Genomic DNA, 11,666 nt, shown 5'->3' with positions numbered 1-11,666 from the left:
AGCAATAAAAAATAAAAACTGCAAAAGTATATAAAAAGCCAAACAAAGCATTAAAAAACTAAGACTATAATCAGAAAATTAATGCAATTAGTAAACTGAAAGTGAACACTGAGGTGACAGCATGTTAGAAAACAAATTCCAGACCAAGTAGTGACTGGTACTGATACTACAGGAAAAAATGGTGGTGACCAAAAGCAAAAGAGCTAAACTACATGACAGTTTATATTACCTAAGCATTAGCAGAAAATGTAATTATCAAGTCATCAGGAAGACCCATGCCAGCCAAGGAAACAGTTAAGTCTATTGGGTATGCAAGTCTCGTGTGCATGTGTGCAAGTGTGCATTCCTGAGTATTTGGCCTTAAATTCAACATGTAGCAGAGGATGATCTTGACCTCTGATCCACCTGCCTGCACTGATTTCTGGAAATCCAGGAATGTACACCCTGCCTGGTTTTGGATGCAGTGCTGGGGACTGAACACAGGGCTTCCCTACATTTTCTAACGGAGCTACGTCCCAAAAACAGAGCTGGTCTGTATAAAGATCACAGATGCTCTTTAATAAGGCTTCAAAATAAAGAAAATTGCATGAAATCACAGCACTAGCTGGGTATGTGGCAGAGCATAACTTAAACCTAGCACTCAGAAAATTAAGAGGACTGTGACTTCAAGATCAGCCCAGAATAAATAGCAAAATCCTGTTTTGAAAACAAAAATTATAAAAAGGAAGGAAGGAAGGAAGGAAGGAAGGAAGGAAGGAAGGAAGGAAGGAAGGAAGGAAGGAAGGAAGGAAGGAAGGAATATCCTGGAATATAAAATCAAAGCCAAAAATTCAATAGTGATTATAAAAATATTTCATTTAATTAGGTCATTTAGGTAACATTCTGATAGAGTAAAAAAAAATAGAAAAAAGTTTGACAAGTAAAAAACAATGTCAAATCAAGAAGAGGAAACTATAAAATGATACATCAAGGTGGATTTAATTGTGAAGTTTATATTACTAACTCTAACAGAAAATGTAACCTTTCTTTTAATACAACAGAAACTGGAAAATAACTCTAAAGTAATTGGATTCTTTAAAACAGTGTAGAATGTGACATGCATGAGCAAAATCAATTGTATCAGCCATTCTCCAAGAGAACAAAGGAGCTAAATATATATTAGCATCAGTATAATGTGTATCTTTAATTTTTCTAAAACTTGTGCTCAATCCAAATCTGGACCACACCTTCTGGTAAATGTGCAAGGGAAGATACAGTAAAGCCCATATATCCAGCTGCTTATAGTATGGAACATGAGTGAACTGGAAACTTGGAGAAGTGGTGCAGAAAAACAGCTAGAAAACAAGAGTTTTGATTAACTGAGAAAAACACCTAAAAATGTACACTTCCTATCTATGCAGAGGGCAATAAGAAATAAATGTTAACTGGGCATAGTGGTACATGCCTTTAATCCTAGCACTTGGGAGGAAGAGAGTGGCTGATCCACAGCCAGATTGTTCTATAGAGTACTAGGGCTACACAGAGAGACCCTGTCTTTAAAAAACCCAAACAACAACAAAAATAACACACACACACCCAGCAGAAAAGTTTCAAGATAAAAATGCATCTTAAAGCTCAATTATAATACTATCAATCAAAATGTAAGTACACACCATGATTTCCAAACATTTAATAAAACTGAACAGATTCTAAGTTCCCCTATGAACTAGCTATTCAGAACCTGAAAAGAATGCAAATCTTTTTTCTCATGAGTACATGGTCTCATCCTAAAATACTACCTCCGGGGGCGGATCACTTTAACTTTACATTTCCCCCCCCATCATCACTATCAGTAAAAAAAGGTTAGTTTCTGTCCCCAGCATTCCTACCCTCAATGTGATTCTTCTTTGAACATCCCTTCCTGCCAAAAAATAGTAACAGATTACCACTGTGACAAACTATTTGTGATAGCTATTCTTGTTTGTCAATGATTATATCTGGGATTAACTAAAACCCAAGGGCCTGGGTACACCTGTGAGGAATTTTTCTTAATTGAATTTTATGAAGTGGGAAGACCCATCCTAAATCCAAATGTTTTTTTGAGGTGGCAAGCTCTACCATAAATCTGGACCACATCTTCTGGTGGCAGCCTATATAAAGGACAAGAAGGACAAGCTTGCCCTTTGCCTACTTGCTCTCACTCTTGCTTTTCTGGTAATAGATCCTACTTCTTTGGGATTCTGATGTATACAGAAGACCAACCAGCTGAGACATCCAGACTTATGTACTGAACAACCACTGGATTTTTGACAGCGATTGCTGGACAAGCTAGATCACAGCCTAAATTCATTTCATATATATATTAATTCTATCCATTGTTCATCTATATCAGCAGCTCTCAACCTGTGGGTCTCAACCCCTACAGGAGCTGCAGATCAGATATCCTGCATATTAGATATTTACACTATGATTCATAACAGTAGCTAAATTATAACCATGAAGTAGCAACAAGATAATTATGGTTGAGGAAATCACCACACCATGAGGAAATGTATTAAAGGGTCACAGTGTTGGAAAGGTTGAGAAGCACTGCTCTAAAGAACCCTGCTTAAAACACTATTTATTACTATATCTGAAGTACTGATCATCTGCCATCTCCTTTCTTGGTCTTCTAAAGTACCCGAGTAGTCTCCTACTCTACTACTTCTTTACCTGATGTCACTTACATTTAGATCATCATTGCTCTCCTCCTTGACTGCAAGAATGCATGGCTTCATAGTTTCTCTTCAATTCTAGATGCCTAAAACCCACTAGAATGTTATACCAAATGAAGAATTACAGATCCCAACATACAAGCCACACTCCTAGTCCTGCATTCTTGCTAGTAAAAAGCTATTTCCAATACAAACAGAACTGCTTTTACAGACAGCGCGGAGAATGACTCAAGATTCACCTGTAGGGGGTAGAAAGATGGCTAGTCAGTTAAAGCAGCTCTTGCACAGAACCAGGGTTCAACTCCTAGTACACACATAGTAGCTCACAGCCACCCATAACTTCAGTTCCAAGGGATTCTGCAACCTCTTCTGGCTTCCTCAGGTACCAGGCACACATGTGGTGCACATAAATCCATCCAGACAAAACATTCATATACATAAACCAAAAATAAAATAAATCTTTTTTAAAAAATCACCTACAGGGTGATTTCCTAGGAATTTTTAACCCCAGCTACTACTTAGCCTTCCAAATTAAGGGGGAAATACAATGAAGTAAAAGATGTATTCTTTGCCTCAGAATCCTACAGTGCCAGATTTTGTCCTACAATTACATCTAGATTATAGAGGACTAAAACATGAGGCACAAAAGGTAAAAATAAGAATGAAAGATATCCATCTAGAATGAATCTTCGTGCTTCAGCTTCTTAGGTTCAGGTACATTGGTTCTGGAATGAACACCTCTGATAATTTGCTAAGATTTGGAAGAATGCTCTCCACCCCCAAAGACTTAGAGTAAAAGCTTGGTCCTCAAGGCAGTGGTAGCAGAAGGTACTACAGACCCTTTAAAAGATAAGGCATAATAGGAAACCTCTGCATCATGAGGCAAAGGGATGCTTTCAAAGGGAGTTGTGGAACTTGTCTGTTCATCTCTACCTCTAACTCCACTCTCTGACTTGTGTCACCTACCCAAGAGCCCAAAGGAATAGATCCACCCTTGGACATAAATCTCTAAAGCCATGAGTCAAAGTAAGATTCCTTTTCTTCATAAGTATCCTGTATCGGGAATGTCATTACAGTAACACAGTTGATTAATAGATTGTTCATCTAAGAATTCCTACTAGCAGTCCACAATAGGACATTGTCTTCAACATTACTGGCCACACAGTTATGACTTTGCATGAATAAACACTTTATTTGCATTAAAGACAATATAAGCTAAAATCTCATTTGTTGAAAAATAAACACATACTCTGCAATATACCACAAAACATTTCTTTTTCTTGTATTAAGCCATGTAAGTCAAAACCATGTAATCAACTGATGTGAAAGCTTAAAATTTTTCACTCCTAAATGCTAGGTTCACAAAGAAAGATGAATACCACAAAAGAGTAAATTGTGGATCTGATCAAAGGACAAAAACCATTACTAAGATAGATATGAGTGCTTCAAAGTGGAATAGAAATATGAGACACAGAGAAACAGAATTGTGGGTGCCAATGTCTTGCCAATCACAGAGACTGTAAACCAATAACTTGTTAGTAAACCAAGTCTTGTCTGAAGATGTTCCTTCATATAGTATTCAAAGTATTCTTTGGTTTAAGCTACCATTATCTATTTCATTGCTGTCTTTCTCAAATACAAGAGTTGCCATGCAGTTGTTTTCCTTTATCTGGTCTCCTTTGGAGTGTAATAAACATTTGAAGCTTTCATCATCTTCTTTCATTAAAAAAAAAAAAAGAAAAAGAAATTCAAATTCTGAGGCATTAATACTGAGCCTATTATGACAGAAAATATATCTCAAATATGAGAACGGCTCCTCTCATTCAGGGAACAATGTACTCTGATTTCTGCACCATAAACATGGCCAAGAAGGGAGAGTGACAGGTGGCTCTTCTTGAATTAAGTAATTATTGCCAAGGCCTGCTAAAATTTTGTCAGTATAAAATACACTAATTGGGAATTCCCTTATCCTAAATCTTTAAGCCAGGTATATTTTAGATTCAAATTTTGGAAAATTAAAATAAATATACATATTTTATATTTATTTTTTATATACCATGTAACATATACTACATTATATATATATATATATATATATATATATATATCTTGAGACTGTTACCTAGGTTTAAATTCAAAATTCATGCTTAATACAATATAAATTAACACTAATATTTTAATGACATGCATTGATGTGCAAGTTACACTGTGCTTTAGTATTTTAATTTTATATTACAGACATCAAATAGAGGTAGGTAACTGTGTAATCTCCAATCCAAGTATTAACCAGACCCAATCCTGCTTAGCTTTTGAGATAAGGTTCATTCAGAGTGGTATGGCCATGGAAAGAGTATACACCTCAAAATAAGTGGTTAGTGTTCACTCTAAATCACCAGTAAAGAGAAAGCAAATAAAGAGGCTATATGCCTGGACTGAAATTAAAAAAAAAAAAAAAAAAAGGAAATATTGTTTATAAAATCCCAAACATTCAATTTTACCAATGAAGACTCAGGAGACATGTGCTGGTATGAAAGCCTTCTAGCTCAGAGGCAGAGAAAGCACCCAGCTGACCTTCCTCCTTAACCACCATCTCAGAAGGAAAAAGCCAGTTCTCCTTTTCAACACTGTCTGAAAAACCCTTCAAACTGAATGTTCCTCCTTTCTACTTCCATATTTCTACCCAGCCTCCTGACTTCCTCTGACTCTATTTTTTTTTTTATGTCAACTGGCTGCTTGCTCCGCCTCTTGACCTATGGGTGACTTTATTTAATTGTGTTTGCAATAAACTGAAAGCTTCTGGAATAAAGGTGTGTGCTAGGGCTGAGCCACACCACAGGTAGCAACAGGTTTTTCCAGGAAATAACACAATCTCAGGGTGCACAGTGTGATCAAAATATCCTGCAGCACCAAAACTGCACTGATGTGCTTAAACCTTTATTTACATTATTCCTAAACAATTCGGTATAAAAGTTCTTGTATAGTATTTACATCATATCATGTATTAGAAGTATAGAGATGACTGAAAGTATATAAGATATGGACATGTTCAAAGACTTCATCATTTTCTACAAGTAATTGGAGTCTCTTCACTTTGGGGTATATGAGACACACTGCCTGTGTCAACCATGTGTTTCATACAATACATCCTATACCAGATGCTCACACCGAAACTCAAGTTTCAGGACACAGCCATTTGCACACAAATAGCTACATGCCTACACCAGTTTGCTAAGTCTACAGCTGAAACCGTCATCTGATTCAATCTAAATAATGAAGCTGGAAGTTGTCTGAAAATCTATACATTGTGTTGCAACATACTGTTGCTTGGGTTCTGAAGCTAGTAATGTTAAATATTACATAGCAAAACTGAACACAAAGCCAGAACCACAGTCATTTAGACTGAACTGTGCAACCAAATCAGACATTAAAAACCTTAAATGCCAAACTCAAAATTTCCATTTTTTTTCAAATTACTTCTTTAAAAACCCACAGAGCAGCAGAGACTGCACACAGCCATAACTGTCAAAGTTCAAATATCTGAAAACTCGTAATAAAACTAACTTATGATCCTGCCCTTCACAAACAAGACCCTACCAATATCCACACAATGCTAACCTACTTAGAAAATGATACTGTCAGATATACCTTCTCCTTTCCTTCCACCTTCCCCTGCTTCTGACAGTTGCCAAAAGTGACTTCTTGGGGAGTGTAAAGACAAAGTAGCACTCCTACACTCCCGATAGTATTTATTACAGACGGGAAGTAAGCAAGAGCAGAGACAACCAAAACTAAGACTCCTTTCTCCAACAGGTCTGGAAGACATGAAGAAGGTAACTCTTAAATCCACGACCACACTGCTGCACCCTTTAACCACACGCCAATGAGACCATCGCGCCAGGGTAACCGAGTCCGCCTGCTCCGTGACACAGACTCCAGAATCACAACCAGAACAGATAGATCTAAGCACTGGGAGCTACTGCAGAGTTAAGGGTGGGATGCTCAAGCAGAGTTCAGAATTCCAAGCCACATAAGCGCAGGATGGATGGCAGAGCGCTGACCTCCCCCCCGAGCCCGGCCCAACGCTTTTCCCTGTTAGCTCCCCAAATGCTTACCTCCTCTCCGAGAACCCTTGGTAAGCGCAGTCTTCAGGCGTCCCTGCCACCTCAGCTCCGACTGTCCCCGCGCCGGGCCCCGGGACGACGACGAGGAGGAGGACGCGCACGCGCGGCTCCCAGGAGCCAGCCCTCCGCGGGCGGGCGGACGCCGGGAACTGGGAGCAGCGGAGCCGCCCGGATCCTCGCCAGGCTCCGGAGAGCTCGGGACGCCAGAGGAGACACACAGAGGTCGCTGCAGGGCAACGCGCTAAAACCGCAACTCCACCAGGCCGCTAGCTAGGCAGCATCTACAGGCCGCCGGAAGTCGCGAGTTTGCCCCGCTCCTCCGCAGGCCGGGCGGCTTCCGGCCGCCAGATTAGTCGTCAGCGAGTAAGTCCCGCCCCTCCCGGACTACACCCCCCGCGTCGCCAGGGCGGTGCGGGGTCTGCGCCTGGCGCCCTCTGAGTCCTGAGGTCTGGGGAAGGAAACGGGGAGCCAGCTAGGGAGGGCCGGGAGCCTCGGTTCACTGAGGGTCTCCTCTTAACTGTGTTCTACCGCGTTAAGTGCCACTTTGTTACTGGCAGTAACCGTAGTCTGGCGAGCTTCTGAGCCGCAGAAAATGACATCCGCCCTTCCTCCGCCTGGGCCTGTTAACTGGAGCAAAGAGCTGTACGCGGATTGTGCTTTCAAGAACAGGAGCAGAGACTGATTAAAAATTTGGAGTGGAAACCCTTAAGATGCTTCAAAGTGCCTTTGCTTTTGCTGCCTGGACCCGATGATCTCCGTAAAATTAGTTAGTGTTGGAGTTGCTTAAGAGGAGCTGGAGAGACGGCTCCAGCCGTTAAGAGCGGTTGCTGCTCCGGCAGAGACTAGGTTTGGTTTCCAGCACCCACGTGACTGTTAACAACCTCCTGTAAACTTCAGTAACAGCGGACCCCAGCGCTTTTTTTCTGGCCTCTGATGGGTTTTAGCACGAACCTGGTGGTTAAACTCAAACAGGGGCACGCACACACACAAATAATCTTAAAACTGCTTAAAGGTAGCTGCTCATCATAAATCAAGGGGTGGAGGTGGGGGTGCCAGGAGCTAACCCTTTATAATGAACAAAATAAAAAAGGTTAAAATGACACATGAGCCATGGTCACTGTTGAGCTCAAAACATTGTGCATTTTATTCTTGAACAAAACCAAGGAAACTCATGAAAATTAGAAGCAACAATTTAGTGTTGCTGAAATCAGTAAAATAAAAATAACGGGAGCATAGGCAAGGGCATTAAGCGTTCCTGATGACATGCCAAGCTATTTTAGAGACTGCGGCCAGAGCTTCTGCACAAGTGGGTTTGATGTATCTCTCCGGTAGCAAGAATCCGTATCTGCCTTTATCTCGAAGTTCAATCGTAAATGAATATTTGATGCCCAAATCATAGATCCAATCATCGGAACCTCCAGGAGCTAGGTCTAAAAGAAGATAAAGAGATTATTTTGAAATAAATTTATTTCAAATCAAGTAACTTTTTTTTTTAAAGAAATGAAAATAACTTGGCTTTTTTTTCTGGTTAAGTTACCTAAATTTCTCATCTGAAAATTGTGCACATCGAAAACATGTTAAGAAAGAAAACAACACTGCCTTTCTGGGCGGTGTTGGCGCAGTCCTTTAATTCCAGCTTTGGAGAGTCAGAGGCAGGCAGATCTCTTTGAGTTCAAGGCCAGCCTGGTCTACCAAGTGAGTTGGGGGGAGGGGAGAAAAAAAATGTTGCCTAGAAGGCAACAATAATCTGACCAACGAAGGATAACTGCTGATAACATTTTAGTGCATTTTACAGTGAAGGCATTTTCTGGCTTAATTTTAATTACATAAAGTCAAACAGTTCCTGCCTACTATTTTGTAACATTCCTAGAGGTAACTATGTTAACATTTTTTCAAAGGTATCATTACTGAGTTTGAATCTACATCATTTTTAATGATTTTAAGGGACTGCAGTGTAAAGCTACCTATGACTGATTCAAATAATGTTGTAGATAAACAACTTAGTTTCTTTAGAGTGAGCACCTTTGTTTATAAATGTTTATTATTCAGAATATTTTCTAGAGTTAGAATTACTTGACTAAGGTTGTGTAACCTTTAACAGTTACCACACTTGTTACCAAGTACTATTCCAAAGAAGAGAACCTATCCCTCCCAGCAGGGGTAACTACAATGACTGCCAGTTCCTGCACCTCTGGCAAGAATCATACATCCTGACAATTCTCTGGGTAAAATAATAATAATAATAATAATAAATTATAATAATCAATTGTCTTTGATTTAGATTTCTTTATCAGTGAATTGCATACTTTTATATATTGTTCATTTTATATTTTTCTATCAGTTTCCTTGATTACTTTTCTACATGGTTAATTTTATATATTGTTTAAAAGAACAGCGTTTATGTTATTAGATCATGTTGTAAAGATTTTCTCAAGTGTTTAGCTTATGGCAGAGTTTTTGTACTTTAAAATTTGATCAATTTGACATTTATTTCAGTGAAAGATGTATTAGTAACTCAGTTCAACTTTTTCCAGGGCTGATAATTAAATAGTTCAGCTGGTGTGACATGTCTCCTTTATCAAATACCAGGTCTCCTTATATATTTGGATATCTTTCTGTGCCTGTTATTCCCGTCTAATAATCTGTCTCTTCCAGGCTCAGTTCCATACTATCCTAATTATGCTATGTTTATAACATGGTCTAATGCCTCAGTGGGGCAAAATATCTCCTATTTGCCTTATTTTCAGTATTTTACGAATTCTCCTACCATATGTATGCTTCCAAATAAACTTCAAAATCATATCAGTGTTCATTCGATTACATCAAATATACAAATCAGCTTAGTAAATGTTCAATGTTGTTTACCCATCACAGAGCACATCGGCTTCCTTCAAAATTATTTAAGTGTTCATGGGATTGCATCGATTACACAAATCAATTTAGGAAAATTTAATAATGTTTTCCTACTGCCCAAAACATTAGATTTCTCCTGTTATTTGTCTTTCAGTAAATTTTAGATTGTTTTGTACTTGCTACATATTTATTGCATGTCTGTGTATACTCATGTAATCTTTAACAACCCACATGGATGTGTACATATATATGTGTGCGTGCCTGCATACAAATATGTTCATACATGTTGTGGCAGGCAATCAGATCTTCTTCTCCCCCGCCCCCGTGTGTGTGTGTGTGTGTGTGTGTGTGTGTTAGATAGGTCACACTGTGTACCTCAGGCTAGGCTGCAACTAGCTCAAGTTTGCTTCAAGCTGGTGATCTTCCTGCCTTGGCCTCCCCAGTGCTGAGATTGCAGGAGTATGGCACCATACCCTACTTTACTCTTATTTTCTGCCTACTTACTTCTGTATGTATGACATCTACATTTGTATATATTCAACCTGCAGTCAACCACCATACTGAAAACTATGTTATTAATAGCTTCGATTGACGGTCTGAAATTTCTCAATTAATTCTATAATGTGCAAAGAAGAGCCACTGTACCCTTTTCTATCTATGATGGGACTGACTGAGAGATTTGTTTGCATTACTTATGCTTTTCCTGAGACAGGGCCTCATAGAGCCCAGGGCGGCCTCAAACTCTCCTGGGTTATAGCCCAGGATGTCTCTGAACTCTTGATTCTCCTGCTTCCATCTCCTGAGTGCTGGGATTATAGATGGTTTATGCACTGTTTCTAATATTTTTAAACTATCCATCAACAGTGGATGCATTTAGTCATCCAAGAATATTTCTGATAATTATGATCAACAAATGCCTAACATTTATAGTTCCATTTTTTATTCTGTGTGTGTTCACACGCGCACACACAAAGACACACCGACACGTTCTAGGTGAATGAGTGTGTGGAAATTACCTACAACAAAGGCAGCTTGGGCCAGTGACACCAAAGGACAGAAGTACGTGGCCCAATCTGATAGGCAACTCCAGGGATCATTGAAGACAAAGGAAGAGGGAGAGCTTGGACTTCCTGCCAATAAAGCATTTGATACTTATAGCAGTATTGAAATGAAGCAACTGTCGTGAACAGCCTATTGCCAATCATATTAAGTGAGACCCCGGGATTGTCTCAATCTCTTTCATGCTTTTATGCTTGTCATCTGCAAGCTACTTAATAGTTCTCCAAAGGTATGCGGCCTGCAGAGAGTCACCTTGCCACATAGCTTCTGTCAGCTACACTCATCCTCACACCTATAGGGCTCTCTTATTTTCATTAAATCACTGAGTGAAATCATACTTTATTTTACCATTTGTTTGCATCAGGAGTAGGCAAGGCTTTTTTTTTTTCTGAAAAAGATAGGATTAGAAATAGTTTATGTTTTGTGAGCCATCTGGCCTCTGTTGGCAATTATCTTGGCTGTCATAAAAGCTGCCACAGATAATATGCAATTTAATGAGCACGGCTGTGTTCCAATAAAACTATTCATGGAAACAAATAAGAATTTCATATAATTTTGATGTGTCAAAATTTAATTATTTTCATTTTTTTTCCAACATTAAAAAAAATGGAAAGCCTTCTTGGTTGGAAGGCTATGAAAATATGTAGTAACCTGGGCTTGGTCAATGAGCTGCAGTTTTCTGACATTTGTTTATGTGTTTGTTTGCTGTTCTCATCCCATTTTTGTGTAGCAATTTCCTCCTAGATAAAACATTCCAGCAGTGTGCTCTAGGGTTCCAGCCTCCCTGAGTCATCACCCATGCTTCGGTGAGCTTTGATGATAAGGCTGTCTTTGAATCATTTCTGCTCCTTTAGGCAGCCTCACCTCTATATCTGTAAATAACTCCCAAACTCTCTGGCTCACCAGACAGAGGCGTTATCCCTCCTTTGGTCTGTTGTCA

The 11,666-nt window shown here is 39.3% G+C and overlaps 2 protein-coding genes across 3 annotated transcripts in view; both read right to left on the bottom strand.

The window, feature by feature from the left end:
• Zc3h13 (zinc finger CCCH-type containing 13) overlaps positions 1–2,756 on the bottom strand; it is an 18,702-nt gene extending 15,946 nt beyond the window's left edge. Inside the window, exon 1 of the mRNA XM_055609865.1 lies at positions 2,692–2,756. Within this exon, the coding sequence (XP_055465840.1) occupies positions 2,692–2,756 (65 nt within the window). The remainder of the gene's footprint in view (positions 1–2,691) is intronic.
• Positions 2,757–7,928: 5,172 nt separating this feature from the next.
• Positions 7,929–11,666, bottom strand: part of Cpb2 (carboxypeptidase B2) — a 42,698-nt gene continuing 38,960 nt past the window's right edge. For both annotated transcript variants that reach the window (XM_055609741.1, XM_055609740.1), the window contains one exon: positions 7,929–8,244. In XM_055609741.1, coding sequence (XP_055465716.1) covers positions 8,060–8,244 — 185 coding nt within the window. In that variant the 3' untranslated portion in view covers positions 7,929–8,059. The remainder of the gene's footprint in view (positions 8,245–11,666) is intronic.

This window comes from Psammomys obesus, unplaced genomic scaffold (genome assembly GCF_907164565.1).
Source record: "Psammomys obesus unplaced genomic scaffold, mPsaObe1.curated_primary_1811, whole genome shotgun sequence".
Taxonomy (NCBI): Eukaryota; Metazoa; Chordata; class Mammalia; order Rodentia; family Muridae; genus Psammomys; species Psammomys obesus.
This window is presented reverse-complemented; position numbering and strand designations above follow the sequence as displayed.